This window comes from Podarcis bocagei (assembly GCF_964188305.1).
Source record: "Podarcis bocagei genome assembly, chromosome: 13".
Taxonomy (NCBI): domain Eukaryota; kingdom Metazoa; phylum Chordata; class Lepidosauria; order Squamata; family Lacertidae; genus Podarcis; species Podarcis bocagei.
Genome location: NC_138138.1, coordinates 5,306,172 through 5,332,687, shown reverse-complemented (window position 1 = coordinate 5,332,687; position 26,516 = coordinate 5,306,172). Strand labels below are relative to the sequence as shown.

General features: G+C 44.4%; 1 protein-coding gene across 5 annotated transcripts; it reads right to left on the bottom strand.

Moving 5' to 3' along the window:
* Nucleotides 1-1,079: 1,079 nt before the first annotated feature.
* NR4A3 (nuclear receptor subfamily 4 group A member 3) lies at nucleotides 1,080-26,491 on the bottom strand (the record flags this gene model as incomplete). 5 transcript variants are annotated; one of them, XM_081166406.1, is made up of 8 exons in its annotated part: nucleotides 1,080-4,257; nucleotides 8,332-8,510; nucleotides 9,185-9,384; nucleotides 14,889-14,992; nucleotides 17,096-17,225; nucleotides 20,967-21,874; nucleotides 23,886-23,999; nucleotides 26,331-26,491. In XM_081166406.1, 6 exons carry the CDS (start codon nucleotides 21,870-21,872, stop codon nucleotides 3,995-3,997), a joined length of 1,782 nt encoding a protein of 593 aa, XP_081022532.1. In that variant the 3' UTR covers nucleotides 1,080-3,994. The 5 variants fall into 5 exon arrangements, with proteins under 5 accessions (XP_081022532.1, XP_081022530.1, XP_081022531.1 ...); XM_081166404.1 differs by having other exon boundaries at nucleotides 14,820-14,992; nucleotides 26,331-26,489; XM_081166407.1 differs by having other exon boundaries at nucleotides 4,119-4,257; nucleotides 8,332-8,389; nucleotides 14,820-14,992; nucleotides 26,331-26,490.
* Nucleotides 26,492-26,516: the final 25 nt, after the last annotated feature.

Here is a 26,516-nt window from a genome sequence, read left to right as displayed (position 1 = left end):
ATTACCTTGTGTCTTTGGCCTGCTTTAATTGCGTTACCTTTATATTTAATTGATATTTTAGTCCTATTAAATTTCCTTTTCTCTGTAATATTTTCTTTTAATTTTTTCTCTGCTTTCCCACCCCCCTTTGGTCTTTAATTCCCCTCTACTCCCCCCCCCCCTTTTAGCTTACCTTAACGTAAATGCAAAATCTAAGACTGCTTAAGGGCTATGAAAAATATCCCAAACTGTCAATTATATTATTAGCATTTGACATCAGTCTTGTGTATGTCACTTTCGATGTCACTACAGTCTGATGTAAACGACATTCAGGCCCACTGACTCCAGTATCTGGGGCAAGGAAGAGGTTTGAGGTATATTTTTTTTAGGAATGTCTCAGTCTTTGCTTGGGTTAAGATTAGAAGCAAGGCTCACCATTCATCTTCATAGCATCCTGAGATTCCTTTTTATTTTTCTTGGGTTTGCAGCCCTTTGCACAAACAGGGGATACCCCCCCCCCACCAAGGTTAGTTATTACAAGTACTGATTAATCTGAATATTCTTGGGCAGGTCCAATGTGACAGAACTGTGGAAAGTTACTCGCATATAAACAATTTTAGCACTGCACAAAATAAGTAAGTCAAATCATGAGGTACTCCCCATAGCACATTTCAAAAGGAAAGTGGGCTGTACATTTTTAAATACTTTTGGCAATCATGTTTTGATTTTAAATATGTGTATTGATAAAAGCTTTCTAATTCTTAATTCACTTTAAATAAATGAATAATGAGAAAGCTTATATTAACACATATTCTGCTGGTCAGGTGTGGTGGAAATCAATAGAAACAACTGTTTCTCATGTCCTGGTCAAAGATCATGCATTCTTATGGATGCACAAAAATAATGTGTGTGTTATGGATGTTAAACTGTTGAACTGGTGGTCTAAAAAACACAAACTACTTATGCTTCCCCCACTTCTCTGGCAGGACTTATGATAGCAGAAAAAACCAAGTCAGTAAAATAAAAAATGAAAAAATGAAAGCCCACATACTGCATATATATCCTCTATACTGAATAGTGAGGTTATCAAGAGGCTGCGCTTTTCAATGCAATGATTTATTTCTCAAGATACGCAAACCAAGTTCCTGCTAATTTTTCAGTGTTCTAAGCTTGCTCCCAGGTTTTAAACCACAGCAGATCTAAGAGATAAAAAAAATCACATCATAATTCAGCAAAATTCAATACAAATAGGGCCTCTGGGGGAAAAGTTAATTCAATTTAATCATTTTAATTTACACTGGATATGTAGAAGAGCATTTCTTTCAACCCTACAGGTTAACACATTCACAAAACAGAAGCATTGCTGTTAGAGGAACAGAAAACTTCTGAAGCACTCTGTTATCTGAAATAGAAATAAAAACAAGGCACTCTCCATTAACAGCTGTAATATTCCTGATTTTAGTATATGAAACAAGGCATGTTCACACTGAGAAGTTTCTAAGAAAAGGAGTAGCAGAACTGGCTTTGCATTTCGTTTCGTTTTTCACTCTTGAGATTTGTCAGTGACTATCCTGTATGAACAAACTGATCAACTTAAAAAAATAATTATCCATAGGTAACAAAGATGATGTCCCCCCCCAAAAAAAAAATATCTATGGAACTGAAACACAAATGATCACAGGAAATTTAACTGTGGGAATATTTATTATGCCATGGATGAGTTATCATCACTGTCTCTGAGCCCCGGAAATTTGGACATCTCAGAAATTAACTGAATGGAGAAGGGATTCTGAGAAGTGTTTTGAACTAATTCTGTACCACAAACTTTCAAAAATGTTTGCATTTTATTTGAATATTGAAAATATATTAACTAAAAAAATTCTTACAACTACAAAAGCATATTCTTTCTAATAAACTTTGTTTGCCTATTATTATAAAAAACACACCCTTCATATTCCATTTACTGCCAAATGAGAACTGTGGTTTGTGTGTCTCCAGAAAGAGAATGAAAGTGAAAAATTAAATTACTGTCAGAGGTTCTTATTACCTCTAGTGAGCTATATATTTTGCACATGTGGCAAACACATTAGCATGCCTTTTAAATTCTCTTCTGATTGGGTGCATGAATTCAAAATCAAAAAACGATTGCTTTACAGTTCAACAAGTAAAATTTACCTGCAATAAAAAGCTGTTTCCTCAGATATTTAATCATGCTATTCTGTTAGCCCATGAAGTCAATACTAAAAAAGCAGTAATTTTTAAAATATCTGAAGGAAAACTGAAAATATAACTTATAATATAACTTTTCCTGTTGATACCATTACCAGTCTTGAGAATAATAATATGTTTCCCCCCAAAAGCACACCCAAATATAAAGATAAAATACCAGCCTTTTTAAAAGTGAGATAATAACTTGATATCTAGGTTGTCCAATGCATCTATTAGGCAGTTAATTTGGCATCTGTTTGATTGTATAATTTAATTTCTATACAGTTTTTTTTAAAAATACAAAATTACTGTAGACCGTTAACAAAAAGATACTGGGGCATGAAATTGACATTCAAAATGTTTTCTTTTCTTCGTCTTTTTAGCAAAATGACCAATCTTAACTTAATACAGTGCATATAATCTTTTTTTTTGTAAAGAACTAAAATATTTAAATATTATTTATGTTACCAAACATGAGCAAAAATTTTTAATATCAAAGTGCTAAATTGTACTGCCTTAAAAGTCACTGCAAATAAAACAGTAAGATAAAGTTTACTTGTGGAAGGATGAATTTTATATACAGCTGGTTAATAGAAATGCGCACATATGTGTGTGTGAACTACCCACACTCAACTGAATCAGTGTGAACGCACTATTTCGTTGATCTGTGTAACGCGGCTCCCAGGAGCTGGCAGTCATTGCAATAAATACAGGCGAAGTTTTACAATATATTATGCATGCAAATATTTATACAAATAAAGACACTATGCAACAAATAGTTTCATATTAATATAGCATCAACAGTATAAACATACAAAATAGGGAGTACATACACGGAATGTTTAAAATGCAGCCCACTAAACCCTTTCTAGCATTTACATTCAGACTATTTTTTACAAGACTTGTTCTTCTTCCAAACTGTCTTGTATCCTTACTAATCAATTTGCTAAATTCAGTTCTAAACTGTAACTATGCATGGTGCTGACCCTTTCGGTTGCTATGCATCGTGACTTACTTCGTAAGAATGTGGCCTCATCACAAATTGCTCCTTCCTGCCTTGCCTCTCCACTCCACTCCACGCGACCCCCATATTGGCATGTTAGTAAGTCATGTTACATGGATTCAAAGTTTGGGAAACTTTATCATGGAAGTTAGTGCATGTAAAAACTATGCCCCCCTCACTCTTGCTATTTCCATTTACTTTTTATATTAAAATAAATTATAATTAACAAACAAGACTTTAAAAATTGCACTTGACCATGGGAGTTAACAGCCGTTGTCATTTTGCTATATCAGATTGATACGAAACATGAATCAACATTAGAAAAAAAGAGAGAGAATTTTTCATTTGTGCCAGGTTAATGTGCCCTTGGTACAGGAAGTATGCTAAAGGTATAAACTATAAAAGACATACTACCTGCATGAACAATTTGCCATTGTTACTGTTTTCAAACACTACTATTTTCAAACACACAGCATCTACAATTTTCGGCTCACCACTTAAGATGAGGTGCTATGCAATAGATTTTTTCCTGCTGGGGTAGCATCGTTCAAAAGTGCCATATTAGTGATTAAAAAACAAAAACTGCACTCAACGCTCCCTCTCTCCAGTTTCCTAGCTCCATACCTGTAGATACATTTTAGGCAGCTTGCAAGGAAATTCATTAGGCGAAGTCCAATGCTCAGGGCTGGAATTGCTTTTTCCGCCGGTTAAATGAGAGCAGCATTGTTAGCATTAAGTTTTCAGTCTTTTTTTTTTTTTGCCTGCTCTGGTAGACAGTTGCCCTTCACGAGGGTAATTTGAACCTCAGAATGGTAAGGTATCCAGAAACAGTTTGTCAATTATGGAAGGCGGCGGCACCAAATCTTCCAATTTCAGGTAAAAGATCCGCTGCAGTCCGAGGGTGCAGAGGGAGCGCAAGTCAGCAAGGACCCCCAGCACTTTGGACTCCACAGGCTCAAAAAGTTGTCCTTTGCTTTGGCAGCTGAAGGCCAAGTGATCTTTAAAGCTGCTCATGATCTTGTTGCATAGCTCATGCACTTTCTTTGGTTCTTTTAAGCCATGTCGTTCTGCAAAGCAACAGGAGAGAACGCAAGTGAGCACCCATGTTTTATGATCAATTTGTCAGCTCCTCTTATTTATACTAAAAGGCTGCTCATTACTAACTACATTACATAGTAACTACAGTATCGAGATGTAAATGTCAGGGTGAAGTGTGGCAGTTAAAGACATGCAGTAGTTTGGCTTTAAAACACCACTAATGTCTTTTAAAAATGCCTTCTCCAGTTAAGAGACCAAAATGTTTATGTGGCCACAGGTGAAGAGAAAGGGATCTAGATGATGTATACATAATTTTAGTGTCATAGTTTCATTGGCGGATTTGATGGCAGAACTGTCACAGAAGGTGTTTTGGAGATCTCCCAGCTTCCCTACCAGTTGTGAATACTCTATAACTATGGCAACCATTATTTATTCAGTGAATTCAAGTGGAGATCAATATCCACTGTGAGCTCCATCAGTGCTAGGCCTGGAATTCCATCAGGAATTCAGACACTCTTCTAAGAAATGAAAAGCACCTCAACCAAGCTTTGCTATTTTGATTATCTTCTACTTTTTGCAGCTTATTTACCTGTAAAAAGGGCTGGAGAGAAAGCAATCTCCAAGCCAGATATTTCAGGGCTGGGAAGAAATGATTTTATTGTGTTGTGTAAAGTGCTATATTAGAAAACCCTGAATCTTAAGAAAAGCTTTCCCTATACTCCACCTTCCACCAAACTTGTGGCAAACGGTAGGTGGTAACAGATATGGAAAACATAAGAAGGTCCTTCTAGGCCTTTATAAGGTTTTCCGGAGAAGCTTCCAGGAAGCCCATCAACTGGAGAGGTAGCCCTCCTTGACCGTTGCTTTCTCTCTCCTGCTAATTGGTACTCTGCACCATATTGCCTGGGAAGAGAAAGTTGCGCATCGAGGTCCCCCAGGCCACCCCCAATAACTCAAACTTCACACATCAATTTTTGTTTAAGGTTTTTGGCATGAATTTGGCCACAACTTTATTTAAATACACACACGTGAGTGGTTGGTTAGGCATTGGTTACGACTATCTGCCCTTGCCGCAGGGACAGAACTGGCCTCTGGAATCCAGTGGAAGCCCTTGCCCCAGGGACAGAACTGACCTCCGAATTCCAGCGGAAGCCCTTGCCCCAGGGACAGAACTGACTTCCGGATTCCAGCGGAAGCCAGTCAGGGAGACAGGATGGACTTCCGGATTCCAGCGGAAGCCAGTCAGGGAGAACCATATTGGGGAGAAGTGAAGCTGGACATCTCTCACCCTCATGCCCCCTGGGGCTTGCACGGCCCAAGTCCGATGCCAGGGACTAGGACGAAAGGGATTGCAAGTCCCTGGACTCCTTTAATGGAATTCCTTTTCCGCACCACCATTGGAGTGGTAGGCACTTACCCCTCCACCAACCAATGTGAACCAATGCCTAACCGCCAACCTTACAAGTTGTGACGATTTGCTACGGAGTAGGCAAAAACCAAATGGCCCCGGCCAATCAGCCAATTGGACAAAACTCCTACCAGGCCCCTGCCCCAAGGCAGATGACCCCATGACAGGCAAGGTCAGAGGACAACGAACCCCCCCCCCCTTTTCATGATCCGGTGCACGCAGCCCAAGAGAAGCCCCCAGGTTGCGAGCCCTGCATTTAAGACCTCTTACCCCTCCCACACTTTAGCAACATAACATTCTCCCCAGCAACACTCCTTGCCCAATCACAGCATGTGGCCAATATGCCCAACAACAGTGGGGTGGCCTTTTTGGCCCCCACCGCAACACGTGCTCTCTATTACGGAGAACACGCTTCACCACGTTTTCTTTTACAGGGACAGTAAGCCAGTGGCCCATGAGACTGGAGGTGAGCTGCCAAGAAGTGCTTGTCTGAGAGAGAGAGTTCTGAGAGGCTGCATGTCTGATGAAGTGTGTGTGCTGCATGTAAAGTGCACGTGTGCGTCTGCAATGGCCACCCCCACTGCTGGCATGGAAGGGTGGCTGGCAGCCCATGTGGCCTAGCCCTCGGACCAGAAAAGGACAGCCTCCCTTGCCCTGGGAGTCATTCCAGGGGGAAACTTCAATCCTGTTGGTTCTCCTGGACCCCTCGGCAGATTTTCATACCACAGTAAAGGTAAAGGGACCCCTGACTGTTAGGTCCAGTCACAGATGACTCTGGGGTTGTGGCGCTCATCTCACTTTACTGGCCGAGGGAGCAGGCATACAGCTTCCGGGTCATGTGGCCAGCATGACTAAGCCGCTTCTGGCAAACCAGAGCAGCGCACGGAAACGCTGTTTACCTTCCCACCGGAGCGGTACCTATTTATCTACTTGCACTTTGACGTGCTTTCGAACTGCTAGGTTGGCAGGAGCAGGGACCGAGCAACGGGCACTCACCCCGTCACGGGGATTCAAACTGTCAACCTTCTAAGCCATTTCTCACCTTCTCACCCCTTGCCTTTTCCTATAAGACCTATTACAGTCGTTAAGAGTCGTCAACAGGCTCATCCCAGCTATCTGCCAATCTCCCATTCCCACCACCCTTCTGAGTAATACTCCTCCCCACCTTCTCACTATATAGAAGGATCTGGCAACTTCTGTTTCAGTGTATCTGAAGAAGTGTGCATGCACACGAAAGCTCATACCAAGAACTAACTTAGTTGGTCTTTAAGGTGCTACTGGAAGGATTTTTTTTATTTTGCCTATGGCAGACCAACACGGCTACCTACCTGTAACTGTCAACCTTCTGATCGGCAAGCCCTAGGCTCTGTGGTTTATTCTTCTGCAAATGGTTTTGGGAACCTAGGGGCTTTGCTTGTTCCTGGAGAGTAAGACCTAGAAGCAGGACCCTTGTTCTATAGGAAGCCGCAGACAAAATCTCACTTAGAGATTTGGGCAGCGGAGGCATCACGATTCTGATGCTAGGATTGCTTCCATGCATCCCTAGGGAGACAGTGGAAAGCAAGGGTCTCTGCTTCATCTGTTGCAAGGGATACAACAGGCTGAAGCTTTATCCAAACAAGATGGACCTGGTAGTGGGCTCATGGTCTGATTTGGGTTAGGAGTACTTGTCTTGAACGCACTACCCCCAAGAGAGGAGTGGCTCACCCACAAGCCATGCACCATGGGAAATGGCCTACCGGTGCCTGCTGGGCAATAAAACACTTCTACAGGGAGTGTTGTTGTGTTACGCATTTCTTGCCTGCTACACAATTCCAAATGAAAGTGGCATGATTTGGCCCAAGATCAGTAGAGCTGAAATCCAGGACTTATTCCAACATATCATTGATTTCACAGGAATTTAGGCAGACTAACTTTGATCAGGACTGAACACAAGTCACATTCTTAGCAAGAAAGCCCTTTCTCCAATGAAATATTTACTGCAGCCTATGATTTGCCTCTGACTGAACACAAAAAAGTATCAGTTAACGAATAAATAATGCCAGAAACTTACAGGACTGAGAACGTGTAATGCAATTTTTCGGCAAGTGAAATATCACAGAGAAAATGATCTCAAGGGAAACATAGCAGTAAGGGCTTTATGAACTGGAATAATTCACTATTGCAACTCTTGTCAGTCTAGCCTTTGCAAGCATTTAAGATTGACATGGGACGCGGGTGGCGCTGTGGGTTAAACCACAGAGCCTAGGACTTGCCGATCAGAAGGTCGGCGGTTCGAATCCCTGCGACGGGGTGAGCTCCTGTTGCTCGGTCCCTGCTCCTGCCCAGCCAGCAGTTCGAAAGCATGTCAAAGTGCAAGTAGATAAATAGGTACCGCTCTGGCGGGAAGGTAAACGGCGTTTCCGTGCGCTGCTCTGGTTCGCCAGAAGTGGCTTAGTCCTGCTGGCCACATGACCCGGAAGCTGTACGCCGGCTCCCTCAGCCAATAAAGCGAGATGAGTGCCGCAACCCCAGAGTTGACCATGACTGCACCTAAAGGTCAGGGGTCCCTTTACCTTTTTAAGAATGACATATCTTTTTAGAATATTGTAAAAGTGGATGGGCACTTACTGAAACACCTTATTATCTCTAAAAAATATTTGCAGAGATATTTTTTTTAACTCAAGAGATTTTTTAAAATTGAAAGTGCTCTTACCTGTCATCATACTTAGAGCTGATAAGCATGCTAAGGCTGGGATGTCAAGGTTGAGGCTCTGTAAATTTAAGGAAAAGTCTTTAATTGAGTCGAGCCACTCCCCAAATCCACGAAGGCACTGAAGTCTATGAAGCACAAGTCCATTGCAGAAAACAAATTTATCTTCAGCAGTGTCAGATCTTGAATGTAAAAAGACACACATTATGAACGTTGTTAGAGTGGTATGTGCCATTGTTAACAGCACATCATTTGCACACTAGTACATGTTTACTTGGAAAGAAGTCTGAATAAAATGGATTGGCAAGACTAAATCTTTGGGGCAGGTCTACAAAAAAAGCCGATCATATAGTAATCTCATTTCAGCTGAGTTGCAAATCCCTGAAAAAGCATGCAAGAACCCTTCTCCTGCGCGTCTAATTTTGCGTATGTAGGGAGAAGGGTTTGTTTGTGTTTTAATGGGAGTCCTTCAGTCATGCTTGCAGTAAATGTCTATGGGACACTTCTATCATGTTTGCACTGAACTTTCCTTTACCCACCTCTGCACAATCAAGGCAATTTTTACAAAGTCATGCCAAGAAAGAAAAAACCACACGCAGAGAAGGGATCAAGAATTCCAATTATCCAGGGGAACCTTTTCTTGACTCATAATTTACTTGGCACGCGAATTAAGCCCTTGACCAAGTAAACAAGTCTGACTGACACATGTCAGCCGAGAGATCCTGCCTATTCCAAAGACAGAGCTCAACTTGCACAGCTATTATAGTTTTAGAAACAACAGAGTTAATGACGTCACAGTTATATTTTAAAATATTAATAAGTCATGACTTCTTGACAAAATGAACCTCAGATTTACCTGATGGACATTCTCAATACAAAGAGCTCCAAGAACGCTGATTCTATGAGTAGAGTTTGATCTTCCTTTGGGAGGTCTGTAAATCCTGGGATTTTTTCTGCCCAGACCCTGGATATGTCAATGGAGGCAGTGAGAAGATTATAGAATTGTTGCACATGTTCTGCGTCTGTACCTGTAGAAGTCTGCTCAGTGGAACAGTACTAGAATGAAAATTATTTTTGAAAAGAGAAAAGGGGAAATACGTTTTTGAGAAATATCACAGTATTCTTCTTAACCTCTTTTTTGCCAAGCAAAAGCAGATTTTATACAAATTGTCAGGTGTGCTTTGTTTTTATATGTGTAGCTCTGAATGCTTATTCTACACAGACACAGTAAATATGACAATTCATAAGCACCTCAACTCCTAAACGATGCCTCTGGGCTTCCTGACTCTTACATGAGAGTTGTATCAATCCAAAGCATCCTTTAATCAGCCCGCTTTGCTGCCATGACAGTCTCTCTGGAACTAAAATGGTTATAAGAGCTGGCGTGGACTTTATGTATTATTTACTTATATATTTGTACCTCGCCCTTTAGCCGAAAAGGCTCCTGGAGCAGTTGTGGCAGTTCCTGCCCTCCTGCTCACAATCTAAGAAGATACAACGTGTAAGGAAAAGGGAGTGGGAGGGAGAAGGGGAAAGCAAACTCCAGTTCTTAAAAGTAGAGATTTGGAAAGGCAAGGGAGATCTGGGTTGAACACCCCTGCTTGCCCATAAAGCGTACTGGGTGACTCTGGGCTATTGGCTCAAACTAATCTACCCCACAGAATGACTGGTAGTATAGTACTCCAAAAAACTAATCTAGAACATGATTTTTTTCCATCAAACACTTGACAGGGCTGGCCCCAAGACATTTTGGCACCTGAGGTAAACCACAGAATGGCACTTTCCTCACCAGGGAAGAAAATGGGAGTGAAGATCTTCATCAAGAACAGGGGTGGGTGGGTCTGGCCTCCAAGGAGCGCACTGCAGCTGCTGTGGTGCTGCAGTGGGTGATCTGGTCTTTGGAGACCAGATCTGCCGACCCTGTGGATCCTGCCATCTGAGGCAGTCACCTCACTTTGCCTCATGGGCAGTCTGGCATTCGCATTCGCATCGCTCAAAAGGGCCATCAGACATGCTCTTTTATAACAATGTGAAAGTGATGTTTGAGCAAATGCGTACTAATGCTAAAACGTTGAGGTGGAAATGCACACTGCGCGTTACCTGGGTTTTGCTTTGCCTAAAACCCCATCTCAAGTTCTCTTCTCTAAATTTGTAGGATCAATTACTTTGTGGGTTGTGGGAAAGTTTTCCTGATCCCAACTGCAGCAGCCAGTGCCAAGGGGAGCTAGGAGTCCAGGAACGTCAAGGAAAGCCGCAGGAAGGCCACCCCGACTTAGAAGAATGATGTCACCATTCCCCACATCCCATTTCCTTCAATTACTTGCAGATCAGTTCCCATCACATTCCACTATCTCCTAATTCTTCATCTCCGCCTTTTAAAAGCATGTTCTACTACAGCTACAGGAAATACAACTGTGAGGCCAAGCTATACTGCGCACCGACAGAGTTGCCAGAGAAGTTAATCTAAAGTGAAATTCAGGGAGAAATCTGGAGGATTCGACTCAGGTGAAACCTTTGTACGAATGTCAAGAGAAGTTAAAAGAAAACTGGAATGACCTGAAACATTTTTGAAGAGCAGGGCTGCACAACTTATTACTGCCATATTGAGGGACAAAGGCCCACTTCAGATTTCCCCTTGACAATATATTTTTGTCTGAAAGTTTAAAAACCAACTCTTTGCTAGCTTTCCACAAATAATATTTCTTGACAAACATGTTAGCATTCCCATTTGATAGATCTACAAACAGGAGCTTGAATACTTAATCAGAGATGGGGAGCCTGAAGCCCTCCAGAAATCACTGGACTGCAACTCCCACAATCCCTGACCAATGACCACCATGGCTGGTGCTAATGGGAGCTGGAGTTCTGCTGGACAAGTTGGTTAAGTGGCCTTCATGTTTACATTCCCCCTCCATTTTAGGACTCCACGGTTAAGCAGGGAATATATAAATGACCTGTAAGTTTGTATGCCAGGATGACAGCTGGATATGTATTGTAATTAGCGAGTGTAAAAAAATTAAGTGGCTGGGGAGGGGGGTGCTACAAAAGAAACGTACTGAAATGTATGTATCCTCTTGTGTCTCCAAGAGGGTTGCCAGGTTCTCCCCCAACCATGATGCCTTTTTTTTATTTAAAAAAAAAACTTGCTGGCTGTATTTGTTACTAGATGTTGTGCCTCTTTGTACTGAATTTTACTGGCCTGTGACCATAATAAATTGCTTGCCTAAAATATATATTTTCTAAGCAGATAAAAGTGATACTTGTTATCAGCACAGCTTCTTTGCAGGTTGAACTTGAAACCTAAATGCATATGCGCAGCGGCAGAGATTAGTGCTGCTGTTACTCTCATGCCGCATCCTTCCCAGGTCCCATAGCTCCTCTTCGCCTTTCTGCTGCAATTTGCAGAACCTCAGTCCCTGCCCCCTACAGCAGATGGGGGGGGGGGAAGAGGGTGACTAATGAGATCTGGGAAGCAAGGGGGTGGGTGGCAAGAACTCAAATGCATTAATGGTAAAAGGCGTGATCTCTGGTTTGCAAGTTGCAACCTGGCAGCCCTGCTAATATCTTTTGTCCTCCCTACCAATAAAAATAGTGCCACGAGAAAGAAAGAAGCACAACTGAATTCTTGTGAACTAAAGGCAATTTAATGTGGAAACACAGCAAAGTTGTTGTTTTTTGTTTTTAGTCTCCCTAAAGAGTATTACCAGCCAAGAGGCTTAACAGTGCAGATCCCCAAAGATTCTGGGGGTTCAGAGGCCCACCCAGCTCCTGCTGTCTACCATGGTGTAAGCCCTTAGGCTGAATGCACCAACCACTCCAGTAAACGGCGGGGGGTGCTCGGAAACTTTAGTGGAGATTGTGTATTGATTGAGAGTATATCTGGTGTAGAAATGTGTTGCAGAAATTTTATTAATTATATATAAAAGGAAGGGGAGTTAAAAGGTTGCCAACTGTTTATCAGAGAGAGAGAAACTGATGAAAATAAATAAAAAAAACCAAATGTGGCCCAAGCTAGCATATTGTCTATTAAGTATGTCACCAATGTAAACATCAGAAATGTAAATGTAAAACTTCTGAATTTAGTTCCTACTAAATTGGGAGGGTTGTGCCTGTCTCATCTGCCACATTACTAATGAAACTTTAAGCTGTCTATGTTTGCTTGATTTGATATCCTTAGTAATCCAAAAGTATATTTTAAGTTTGTTGTTTTAAAAGGAAGGAAGGGGAAGGAATTCACTCCCAAAAGGCTGAGTTATGTTAATCATATTTTGTGGTCCTTAGTCACAAGCCTTCCCTCCAGTTCCAGTTCAGTGCAATGCAGTTTGCTGCACACTGTCCTGTGACTCTTGCGGTAAAGGGCAGTATAAAAATACCTAACTAAACAAACCTCCAGCTGGGACTCACTTTTGGTTTTCAAGCCTGACTGTGGGGGTATATATTGCCCAGGGGGCATTTGCAGGATAGAATGAGCAGGCTGAGAAGGAGCTCAGTCTTTCCCCCCTGCCGCTGGTCCCCTGCAAATGCTGTCATTTTGACTCTAGTCTTGTGAAGGTAACACAAGGTTTGAAACCCTGGGTTTAGTGCCAGGCAAACACTCATTGTTAATTTATGATCTCCCAGAGTTACTGCATGGGGCAGAATTGTCACTGAGCTCAACAAGAGTTTTGTCTGAATAAAAAAATGGTTTAGGGATAGATTCTTATCGCCTTGACGCAGCTCATGTCTGAAATGGAGTTGGAACAGTGTAAAAACAGGTGGGAGACCCAAATGAGGCCTGATGCCCTTGAAACGGTTTCCTCCTAGTGACTGCTTTTTGAAAGCCAGTTTCTAAATATACTGTTGCTATGGGTTGGGTAAGCTAATACCAGCCCTAAAACATTAGCAGCAAGTCAAAATAAATTCAAGCATAACTGTATAGCATCTAAGGATCATCAATTCAAGTTATCTAGGATGACTCTGGCTCAAAATACTGGCTGGTCATGAAACTACTGTTGTGTGTCCACATTGATTCTGCAAAGTATTTAATAAAGATGAACCAGCCCTACGTAAGGCATGTGGAAAAACTGGGCAAACATATTTAGCCAAAAGTTAAGACTTATCAATAGTCAATATTAAATGAATTTTATTTAACAAAATTTTGCTAAGCTGTGCTGACTGCTCAAAGTTTATGTACCCAGGTAAATCTAAAATGCTGGTCAGCAATATGATTTTGGAACAAAATATTGCCAATTAAAACATAATCAGCATGTTTACACACGCTTCTCAACAAGAGTTGCATTCTGCAATAGGACTCATGAAATCCAGCTGAAATCTTAAGTGCTCACTCTCAAACTATTTCTGTGTAAATAGATGCTCCACCAAAAAAATCTCATGCATTAGAACTACACAAAAGCAGCGGATGCTAACCATCGTGAGTAAAATACAAAAAAAAATTATTCTCCAATCCCCCAAAATTACTTGGAAGTAGGCCCCACTGATTAAGTTAATTGGGAAACATGTTTAGGTTCTGGGTCCCAATCTCCACCCCCAAGGAAGCTTTAACTATTATTTGTGTACATAACCAACTTTAATGCTCCAGATTGCAAACCATCCCAAATGAAACACGCCAAATGAAAGCATAAAATTATGATAAGATTTATGACTAGGGATTTGTCAAGCGGTGGGCTATCTTTTCATTTCAAGGTGATGGCTTTTCACTTCAGAAACAAAGCATATTCCTGAGGTCAGAGTCTCGCTTTCACTTAAGATACAGGAAGCCCACAACTTACACAGGGGTTAAATTCTGGGCGTGGTGCCTAAAGCCAAAATCACATATAGTCAAAACACATTGGATGTGGGTGTGATTGCCAAAGTCTTTTCACCTGGGTGCCCACTTGCCCCCTTTCCAATTTTTTTATTTTTATTCTTATTAATTAATTTTTTTAAAAGTTAAGTTAAATGTGCCTAAGCTGCGGGCTTACTGTATATGGAAATTTTGAAATGGTGGAAGATTGGGTCCAAAAGTGCTGGCTGGTGTAGATGAGAAACCACGGGAAAATTCCAGTCTTTCTTACTCCTTGGTTCTAACCACAGTTACTAATTGGATTTAAGGGGACTTACTTCCAAGTAAAGATGCAAATGACTGGACTGAAACACACTTATGATTCACAAATCATTTAAATTAAATGGGGTTCCTTTTGTTACTTTCTACTCTCTGTATTACAGAATCATGCATGAAGCCCTGACCAATTTCAGGAATAAAATGAAACCATTCTGCAGCATTGCTGCAACTACAGACAACTTCTGGCAAAATGCTATACAGTCACAAAGCACCCATTACTGCGGCCAGAAACCACTCACTTGTTCTACCTGCATCTGGTATTTACCGGTATTTCATACATTAAAACACAACCGTTGATAAAGAATCCTATGTATCAGTTGGCCAAATATATTTGCTAAAAGTCATTGGTCATCAAAAAAGCTAATTCTATATAGAAAAGCGCAAAACCTACTCTGGAATAATCAAGCTCTCTGGGTGCGGAATCGGATAACGCTTGCACAAGAGCATTCATCATACTGACTGGAGGAGAAGGTGGCGAAGGCTGAGGAAGCTCTGGCTGCAAAGGGCTCTTTGGTTTGGAAGGCAGTCTGCCTCTTCTCCCTTTCAAACTGTCGGTACGGACAACTGATCAAGGAGGAGAGAAAACAAAAACACACACACCATCAGTCTTCAGAGGCAAATTCCAACAAGATACACGTGAACATTACACGGTCAGCTTTTTGCCCAATTAATACGAGGGAAATCAAAACAGACAAGAAAGCTGTCTGTCGATCTCCCTTCTTCCTTAAACATGCAGTTTTCAGTTCACAGCAGTTACACAAACGGATATTATGCAAAACAACAACAACACTTATTGTACCAATAGTCAGTATTCACTAGAGCACTATCCTGTCTATTCTGTAACATTTATAGGGGACGGAGATTACAGGCATTTTATGAGTCTTGCATGATTTAAATTTGTACATGCTTGATTGTCATGCATAAACCACAGCACTGCTAAAAACAAATACCTTTACATTTGTAATTAGCACTAAAGATAAAATGAAATATAATATTGACAAATACATCTTGTAACTGACTGAAAACATGATCTACATGGCAATTCCCTTCTCTTGAAGTGTTCAGCTCAGTCTGTATTAATGATTTTAGATAAAACAAGACTGTCAACAATTAAACAGTTTTACAGAGCTATTTTTGATACGTCTACTTAGACGTTAGTCCCATTGATTTCAATGAGACTTACTCCCAGTTAAGTGTGCACAGGGCTGCAGCCGCACACTTCCTGAGTAAATGCCACTGAATCCAATTGGGCTTACTTCTGAGAAGACAAAGTCCTGCATATTAAGCTTCTTTATTTTACTCCTTTCTCCCAAGGAGCCTGACATGGTGTACACGATTCTCCGCCATTTTTTCCTCACAGCAGCCCTGAAAGGTAGGCTATGGCGAGAGATTGTGACTGGCCAAGATCGGGGATCTTAATGGTTGAATATAGAGAACTACCAGGTTCGAACCAGTGGCTCTGACAAATTATTTGCTTTTCAACTGATAATACACGTAATATTCAACCCTCAGTGTAATTATTTTAGATACCGATGGGAGTTAAAAATAGCTTCCACACATAAGTGGAGGAAAGCCAAATATTAAATTGCCATTGCCTTTGGTGGGAACACATGAAAGGGCTTTTTCTGTGGTGGTGGTCTGTGGAACTCTCTGCCCCAAGGGGTTCGGTTATTCTGCCTCTTTATTTGTGGTTCTACTGACAACTGGTAACTTTTTTTAAAAAAAGCTTTTGATTCTGTGGATATATTGCCTGCCAGCAACTGTGTCAGTGGCCTTAAAGTTAGCCATGACTAACTTCTAAGTCAGTCTACTGATTTCACTGGGTCTTCTTGGAGTATGACTTAAGCACCCTTTGTGCTTCTGCTGCCATTTTTTAGTTTTGCTAATTTGTATTTTGTTGTTGCATTTAAGTCATACGGTACTTTCAGCAATTCCTTTGTGTAGGGGATGTAGTTTATTTTCTAATCAACAAAACAAATAACATATTTTCTTGGAAATGTCCTTTTACAGGAAAACACCAAAACTAAACATAGCATTTTTAAAAAAAACGAAACCCAAATCACATTGATTAAAATGTGACTTTACCATTTCAATTTAGCCCCAACATTAATTTATTAAAACTTCTACTGATAAATCTCTATATTTACTGGATAAAAAGGCTTGCAGCCTTGAAACACTATTATCAATTATGATAGCAAAAAGGATATTATCTGCTTGTTTCATGTCTATAAAGTACCTAATAATTTTGAGAAAAGGAAAGTGGCAGTATTTACATGAATTTGATGAGGGTGGAATGCAATAAGCCCCATTCAACATATCAGGGCTTTTTTCTAACTAGGCTATGTATAGGATTGGGCTATTCAAATAGAGGGAGACAAGACTCAATGAAACAAGTACTATGTAAAACAGCAAGGAAAGCAGACTAAATAACTGGTGTGGAAAACCTTCCTTTTCAAAGTTCTACTTTCCTGCTCCCATATCTAAAGAACCTCTGAACAATCCATGTTATTTGGAATAAGTCATTGTTGTAAAGTCATTGTTACGCAACGTGTAAAGACAAGGAGATCCACTGTTATTTCTAAAAATCACAATTCCTTTAGGGTCCCTCCTTTTGCACTCAAGCCGTTTTGTAGTCTGATGTGCAGGCTAATAATAGCAAACTCTTACCTTCTTTTACCATGCCGACACTGAGACACTTCTGAAATCGGCAGTATTGACATCTGTTTCGACGGCGCTTATCCACTGGGCAATTTTTATTAGCCAGGCAAACATATTTTGCATTTTTCTGAACTGTCCTCTAGGAAGATACAATGCAAGAAAGAGTGAGCCGGGACCTGACAAGTTGCATTTTAATTACAGTGAGAAAAGTGACAGTGCAATTCACATAATTAAATAAAATTAATTTCCTAACACACTAGCCTCCAGGAAAAACAATTTTATTAGTGTTAGCTACTGACAATGAAAATCGACGGTGGTTCAGAAGCCGGGCTCAAGAGACAGCCAACTCCTAAATGATAAAATCATATCTGAAATTACCAGGTCATCGCATCATACCTTTGGGGAATGTATTATCTGGGCTTTTAATATCCCTCTGAGAACAATTTTTACTTGGTTCATTCCCTTGATTATTACTGACCTTATTAAAATAGAATCAAAATTACCTGAAGATTGATCTCTCTTGCTATCAAGATAACTGGTTTAGATTTATCTCACTACTTCAGTTATTAGATATCAAAATAACTGGTTTAATTCATCATTGCCATAAACAAAGAATATATAAAACACAAAGAGAAGCAAATGTACAATATATAAATCTGTAAGTTAAATTATACAAGTATTACTATGGGCTCACAACAAAATTTAAAAAATAGGGGGCATGTTTCAACCAAAGTTAGGTACTTTTCAGTCAAATTTATTTGAATGGAAGCGTTAAGCTGAAGTCCTTTTCTCATATATATGTTTTTTTTAAGGAGTTAACTGTCTATGGTTAAATAATGTTTGCATGGAATTATTTTACTATTTTTTCATTCTTTTGTTTCTTGCCTGCCCTTCACTCTAAGATCCCAGGATGGGTTGCAGCATTGAAATACAATATAAAAAATTTTTTAAGCAACTTTCAGCCATAAATGCAAGGTGGGTCATAAAAAACACACAAACCTCAAGTATTAAGATTAAACTTGGGTTTTGTTAAATGTGAGGAAAACAGATACTATAATGTATTCAGACATCTAAAGTAAAATGAAAGGGGTTTTTATTTCCTTCTAATAATATTACTTATTACTTTAACCAAGAGCTGAAAAACAGTGAAGGCTGCAATCCTGTCTGGAAGGAAGCCCAACTAGATGCGATAGCACTGACGTCTGAATAAACATATAAAGGATTGCTATGTGCTTGTCTTTATATAACAGCATATTTTTAAAACCTAGTAGGTGACTTTGCTATACTATAACTTGCACATTATATACTGGGTGTGGGAAATTCTTGCTATAAAGGGACCAAGTTCCAACTGTCTAAGGGAAGATTTCTGTGGTTTAGTGCAGGCCAAAATTAGGGCTTTAACAGCAAAAGCCTGATAAATATGCTGCAAATATATTACCACTAAGTAGTGACCATAATATAAAACATGTTTCCAACAAAGGCAATAGGAAAGCAATTGATTCCTTCAGTTGATACAGACTCTAGGAAGTTTGGAGCTCAAGGCATGGCCAATTTCTTTGGGCATGTCCTACTGAAATGAGCAGAAGATTACACCCGCCTCTTCCTCTCAATGGACACGCAGAAGAGAACTCTCTGGCAACATGTGTCCCTTGACCCCAAGGAAAAACAGGGCAGGCTGACGTTTCAGTATGAAAAGCTAAAGCAACCTTATACATCCTCAAATACACAACATAGTCTGAAAAAAAAGTCAACCAACATATTTAGGGAAACATGTTATGTGAAACAACTGTGTATAGCACACACAATTTGTTTCATATATATCACATTCATTTAACGTTTTGAGAGCACGTCTCTTCTCAGTCCTATTAGAAAATACAGGTCTGTGTTTTGACCCTGAAACTGAGCCTAAGAGAGGTGGAGTGTTCTCAGCTTAAGGCCACTTAGCTTAGTGAATTTGAAGAGAAAACTCTTAGATGTATTTGCCTGTTTCCCTACACTGAGGTACAATTCTTTACCATTTCACCTCACATGCTGAACATGATTTGCAGAACAAGTCAAACAACATACTTTATTATACACGAAACAAAGGTGGTGTATAATAAAATATATAAAATGTATATAATAAACATATAGATATACCGTATTTTTTGCACCATAACACTCACTTTTTTCCTCCTAGAAAGTAAGGGGAACTGTCTGTGCGTGTTATGGAGCGAATGCCTACGGATGGCGGGGGGATCTGCTGCAGTCGTGAGCAGAGGATCCATGGTTCCCCTTCCTTCCCTCCTCCGTGGTTACAAAGCATGGATCCACATGGATCCTCAGGATTTTTGCATTGGGCTACTCCAAACTCACTGTCAGATCACATGTCTGTGGCCACAGCATGAACCACAAAAATCATATATCCACTATTTCATTTAGAATATTTTTTTTCTTGTTTTCTTCCTCTAAAAACGATGTGCGTGTTATGGTCTGGTGCGTGTTATAGAGCGAAAAATACAGTATTTGTATAATGCATTTATGTGAGAGAGTATATTTTCAATATATATCTGAAATATATATTTCAGATATATTGTCTTAGAAATCACCTGGGACTTAATTTCAAGTCAAGAATAGGATTGCACTGTGAAGGTATTAGGCGCATTCTCCATGGATGGCCAGTCTGCTCCATAGGTCACTTTCAGCAGGGCACTGGTGTCAGGCACTGGTGTTAACCTTTAGAGTCCTGAGCGGTTTGGGACCCGAGGACTGTAAGGGCTGCCTAATTCCACGTGTTGTTTCTCCGTCATGCTCCAACTACCACCTGAGGCCTTGCTTCAGATCTCTCCGCACTGGGAGGGAAGACTGGCATCAGTGAGCTTTCTTTGCTTTCTCTGCTTGTGTCCACACTGCTGGGTGAGATTCGGCGGTCCTGTCATTATACCGCTTTAGGTGTTTGGTGAAAAGGCCCCTGGCTTTATAATTAAATAATTTGCTGGCTTAGTTTTGTATTTATTCAATGGCTGTTTTGGAATCATCAAATGCGCTTTTAGTTTTCTGATATTTTGATTGTGGTTGACTTTAATTCGGGGTTTTTTTGAATCTTACTTTCATATTGTTCCATTACTGATTTGTTAGCTATCTTGCATTTCCCCAGAAAAATCAGGTAGGGCAGTTTCTTTAAAAAAATAAATGAACAATGTAAAAGCTTCAGAGCAGACACAATATTCAGCGAAAACTGGTTGCAACCAAGACCCACGGAAAGCAACCAAATTTGTACCATTGAAATGTGCAGCTTTTAATCCACATCCACTTAGAAGTACCACTGTTTTCAATGGGGCCTCCTCACAAATAAGGCTGCAATCCTAAACACACGTAGCAATCCTTAAACCCTCCTTAACACAATGGGACTTACTTTTACCTAAACATGTACGCACAGATCCTGCTCTCCAAACACAATGTGTTCTCAGGAAATTGCTAGGCGAATATCTGCATAACAAGTCATGACTTTGAATGCATTCCTGACCACAGAATTTTGACTCCAAAATGAAGAAAAGACCAGGGAAACCCCTCTAAATCCTTGCAAGGAAGTGGTGGTGGGGGAGTTTTCTTAGTTGTCAAATCTCTCCCCCTCCTCCAACCAGGGTTTCTGGAGAAATGGGTGCCACAACCCAGAAAAACACAAAAAGGAGACTTATCTGTTTACAGCACTACACACAGGTCTGACTCTTTGAATATCTGAATCTGCATTATGTATAGCGAGGTTTGGGTACTAAATCCTCGTGCTCAGATAAGTGAATTTTTGCACAACGAGCACTGGCATAAGCAGGCCCTGCGTGTATTGGATTACGCTGCTACTGGCTGAAGGGGAGAGTGGAGGGCTCACATTGGCAGTTCTTACCTTGAAGAAGCCTTTGCAGCCCTCGCATGTCCGCACGCCATAGTGCTGGCAGGCAGCATTGTCCCCGCACACGGCGCAAGTGCCCTCCCCTGAGGAAGAGCTTCTGCTGGGTGGGGAGGGAAGACCACTGCTGCTACCGCTGCTCTCCCCCAGAAGACTGGAAGCGGCTGCATTGAGACCCAGCGGCGAGAAGGCTAAAGCGGCTGCTCTCTTGGACAACGGGAGCCCGTACGGGTGGTTTTCCATGGTGGGTTGGCCGGCGGGGGGTCTATCTGATCCCATGGGCAGGCTCAAGGCAGTGGCGTCGTAGCACATGTGGGTGCCGGCAGGTGGCGTGTGGGGCGGCGAATGCTTGAAGTGGAAGAGTGGGAAGCGGCCGGGCCCCGTTTTCATGGGGGCAGCGCTCATCAGGTGGCCAGGAGCCATGCAGGTCTGTGCTGGCGGAAGAGGCGGTGGCGGCGGTTCGTCCCAGGGGGCCTGGTGTGGGGGGAACCCGGGGGTGGTGGGCGTGGAGGGCGGGGACTGCTTGAAGTACATGGAGGTGTTTACAGCCATGCCTTCATCAGCAGAGGGAGGCAAGGAAGGGTGGTAGCCAAGCATCCGACTGTCTTCCATCTTGACGAGGGGCCTCTGGCTTGCGGAAGAGGAAGGCGAAGAGGACTGCATTTGGTATAAGCAGGAGGGCTTGAGCTCATAATTCCCAGCATAGCCCTCCATAAAAGTGCTGAAGCTGGGCAGAGAGGTGGTGGCAGTGGCACTGATCTCAGCCCCGCTCATCTCCATGGTCAGCTTGGTGTAGTCCGGGTTCATGATCTCGGGGTTGTACTCCGAGCCATAGGTGAAGGTCTGAGCTGCATAACTTAAGCCAGGGGGCGAAGGGCTGTACTGGGCCTGCACGCAGGGCATATCTGCAAGGGCAAAGAGGAAAGGGTCCATTAGCAATGGCTGAACTCCCAAGTTTTCTCATCAGTACTTGTTCCTTGTGTCACTTTATTGCAAGTCCAACCAGTGGTGTAGCGTGGGGGGTGCAGGGGGGGCCGGCCGCACCGGGCGCAACATCTGGGGGTTAGGGTTAGGGGGCGCAAATCCACTGGTTAGGGGGTGCAAATCCACGGGTTAGGGGGCGCAAATTACTTGCCTTGCCCCGGGTGCTGACAACCCACGCTACGCCACTGAGTCCAACTAAAACACATTCCCTCCCTTCTGCCTTGGAGATGCTTCAAAACGTGACAAAATGAAACAAATTTTCTACTTGGAAAATACTTCTGTGCGGGGAGAGGGGGCGCACGAAAAAGAGACATGCATATGACTAGTGTGCTATCTCTCAGTTCAGTTTCAGGCAATGAAAGATGCACAAGTCCAATGGGACTTACTCCAAAGTAACTGGATATAGCGTTGCAGCCTGAAAGGTTTTCCACATAAGGAGTTCCTCACATTTGTGGCAGCCCCTCGAATGAATGTGGGAATTGCACATCCCATAATGTGCAAAAGTTAACACTGGCTTTCAGGCAGCTGGATCAAGTGAGCAGAGTTACTCAGCGTTTTCCAATGATATAACGACAGAATTCAGCTCCCCAACCCCTTGACTGTTTAAATTTCAGTTATTTTTAATATATCAATCAAGAATCAAAAGAAGAACTAATAGGCTCTGAACAATTAGGTCCTAATACCCAAGCTGGGAGGGGGCAGGGGAGGAATCAAAATATCAAGACATTACAAAAAGAGAGAAAAATGAAAATGTTTGTCAGTGGTATAGAAAGGAAGAACATATACCAGAGATAAATGGTTATTGCCGTTGGATCTGCATATTGATATTTTTATAATTTGAAGCTTGTTATTGTGAAGGTAAATCAAACTAGCTTTAACACCAGCAACAATGCTATGATAGCACTGTAAATGCCCATATAAGAATCTTAATAAAATATAATAAATATACCATTTTATTTTGTGTTATTTTCATTGATACTTTAATGAAACTGAAACTGTGAAAAAGATTAAACACATGCAATAAAACATTAAATCATCAAGTTTTAGTATCAGTTTTTGAGGACTAAAAGAGACCTTTTGGTAAAAGGGAAGAACATATTGTATGTTGCATATTTATTATGCATGACAGGAGATTTAGGCTTCTTGTCTATTTCAAAATAAATGTAAAGGAACCAAACAAACCCACAACTCTCATAATGGCCTCCCCCATTTAAATAGCAGCTCCTCTTTCTTAATTTGTAAAACAACTTCTTGCTTTCATTTCAATTTTTCCATTAAAATCCATAAATAAATTTACAATGTAAGTAGTTGGGATCCTACAAAACATACCAGGCTCTGCTTAGCTTTGCAAATGTTCTGGCAGGTTTACTGTTGCCCCACTATAAGGAAAGTTGCCCTACAAACAGTTATTTAAGATTTAACACTCATGTTTATAGTAAAATATGTTTTGCAGAATTTAACTGCTGGGATTTGCAAAGAATGAGAACACAGGCTGCAACCCTAAACACTTACTAAGGGAGTAAGCGCCACTGCAAAAAAAGCGAGGCTTAACTTCCAATAAAAGATGCACCCAGGAGCGTTCTACCTTCTTTCTGACTGAAAACTACTCCCAAGAAATCTCTCGACTTTAAATTGTGTGCTGCGCATCTAATTTTTCTATACAGTATATCTTAGAGGAGGCTCAGAGACCTCTCGCCAAGTTTCCTTTCCTTTCCTTTGGAAAACGCCCTCTTTCCCCTCCAGACCAAGGCTGCACCCAGACGAGAAGCCCCATTCCTTGGGCAGGAAAGCCCCCTTCGCCCCGGTTCCGCGAGAGAGGCGCTTCCCCGAAGAAAGCAAAGGTCGCCGCTTGACATTTGGGCGCGCGGAGGAGCCGCGCTGGGAAGGGGCAGCGGGCTCCCGGGAGGCCCCGGCCGGGCTGGGCGCCGTTACCTGGACGGTGACTTGCTGGCCGAATGGTGCGGACAGCGGGCTGGGCGGCGGGGGCGGGCTCGTCGGCGTCGGGCGGGCGGGGGCTCCCCGGAGAGGGCTCTTCCGACCTGGACTCTGCAAGACGGAGACAAGGGAGTCGGCGGGGGCAGCGGGCAGGAGGATCCCGGGGCCGGAGGAAGGGGTCTGGGGAGAGGCGGACGCCTGCCGTCCAGGCAAGTCCGGGGAGCCCTCGAGGGGGACATCCAGGCGGCAGCACCGGACACCCCCGTCTCTACCCGATGCGCTTTTATTCAGGCGAAAAGCGAGCTCGAAACCTGCCGCAAGGCTCCCCTGATCTTGCAGCCCAGGCTGGACGGAGCCACACCCGACCCAATTTCTGGCCTCGGGTGTTGGAAAGTCCAGGGTCCAAGTGCGCCCCGGCCCGCCCTTCGAGGGGAGTCGGCATGGGGGGGCGTGTGCCGAGACAGGGGGCGTGTTCCCCCGACGCCTGGCCCTCCCGCGCCAGGGGCCAAAGCAAAGCGCCCCCGGAGCGCCACCTCCCACCGCTGGCTGCTGGGCGAAGGCGTGAGGGGCGCAATCTTTGCTCGCCATCGTCTCCTCGAGGGGGGGCGCCCTTCTAGGGCGGCATCGTGCCCTCGGGGATGCCCACGCGCGGGCACTAAGCGGCCTCCCTGCTGTGCCCGGAGAAGGTCCATTCTGCCCCAACAACCCCGTCGAGGGGGCGGAGGGCTCCCTTCCCCAGAAGAGCCTCGCTTGGCTCCCCTTTCCCCTTCCGCTGGGCGCGCAAGGCACCAACTTTCAACCAAGTTCAAACTGAGCTCCACGCAGCTCTTCCTGCTCGCGCCCGGAGGAGTCACATCGGGCCCCCTGAACCGCCCCCGGCCGCCTTTGGGTGGAAAGCCCGGGCCGGCCCGATCCCAGAGCCAGAAGCTCTCCCCGACCCAGGGGCAGCTTCGCTTCCACCTTCTCAGCACCAAAGACGCCTTAGGGGACCCACCCAGCTCCTTGGCACAGGCTGCCCACCCATCAGCTGAGGATCAGGGCTGGAGGGGCCGGCTGGGCTGCCCCGGCTCGACGTCTCAAAGTCCCGCGCCCCCTGGAGACTCGCGTCTCTCAAGCCCGCGGCGCCCCTACTTTCCTCCCAAGGACGCGAAGTACTGGCGTCCCCCAAGCACCCTGGACCATCGCGCCCTCAGCCCGCCCCCCCCGGGTTCCTAAGTGGGCAAGGGACGGGCTGGCACCCTTGGCAAGCTGAACAAGCGAGGGGGGCTGCCACCGCCTCCCCTCTTTCCCGGTTAGCCAGAGGTATGGCCAGGGAGAAGGATGGGCCGGCAAGGAGAAAGCAAACTTGGCAAGGAGGAAGCGAAGAAAACCCCGGGAGTTTGCCGAGCCCCCGCCCTCCCACCCAATGACTGTCCGACGGGGTCCGACTTGAACACGGCAGGAGAACCAGGAGCCGGTCCGCCAAGAGCGCTCAATCCAAGTGGCAGCCCTCCGGCGCGCCTTTTTAAAAGCGGAGCGACTCCAGTCCCACCTGTGGAAACCCTTCCTCCGGAGTCCCCGATGGGGGGCTGCGGGCGAGTCCTCTGCCTGGACACTCCTCCCCAAAACCCGCCATCCTTCTTACTTTCAAGTTAGACACTGCCCATTAGAAAAGCCCCTTCTTCGCCCGGCATCCGCCTCCTGCCCCCAGCAGCGTCCACCCCGCCTCGCCCCGCTCTTCCCCGAAGGGCTTGGGCATCGCCGCGCCCCGGACGAGGGCGAAGACCCCCGCCTCCGCCCCGGGGCAAGTCCGCCTCGCCCCCCGAGAGCCCGGGGCGACGCCTGCCGCTGGCCTCGCCGGAGCGCCGGACCCGCCCAACAACCTGCTTCCGATGGGCCGTCTCGAGCACGGGGCACGTGCAGGATGCCTGATCCACCGAGGGCGGATCTCGACCCGGGAGGAGAAAGGGTCTCTCCGCTTCCCTTCAGGAGCTGGCCTGCTTCCCCACCATCGCCAAACCGGCCGGGTTCCCAGGAGGGACCCGCGGAGCCGAGCCGAGAAGGGAGCGACCCACTTCCTCGCCGGCCGAAAAGTGCCGCCGCTCCCCGCGCGCAACTCCAGCCTGCCTCTTTCGGCGCCCGGACCAGGCGCCTCCTCCTCGGCCCCCGCGCGCCGCGAAGCCCACCCCGGAGGACCCCGCGCGCCTCCGGCCCGCCCCCCGCCGGGAAGCTCGGCTGCCCCAGAGCAGGACAGGTCGCCGCCCTCCGGCCCGCCCGCCCGCCCGGCCGAGCCCCCCGCGCGCCATCCCCATGACAACGCCAAGCGCCGCCGGCCGGAGCGCCAAGCAGCCGGCGGCGGGCGCAACCCGGAGCCGCCGCGCCTGGGCGCGAGAAGCCGAGCCCCCAAACTTCGCGCAAGTGCCCGCGCTGGCCGGGGCGCCGCGCCTCGCCTCGCCTACGTACTGGGGCGCTGTGGCGGTTCCGTCTTTACATGCAGTTCGTCCCGCGCCTGGTTCCCCGAGAAGCCGCAGCAGGTGGGCGCTGTGGTGAGGCGCGGCGGGCGGGCAGGGAGCCGGCGGCTGGGGCGAAGCGGCGGTCCGGGGGGGATGCGCCGCCCCCAGGCATGGGGCGCGGGGGGCCAGCCGGCGG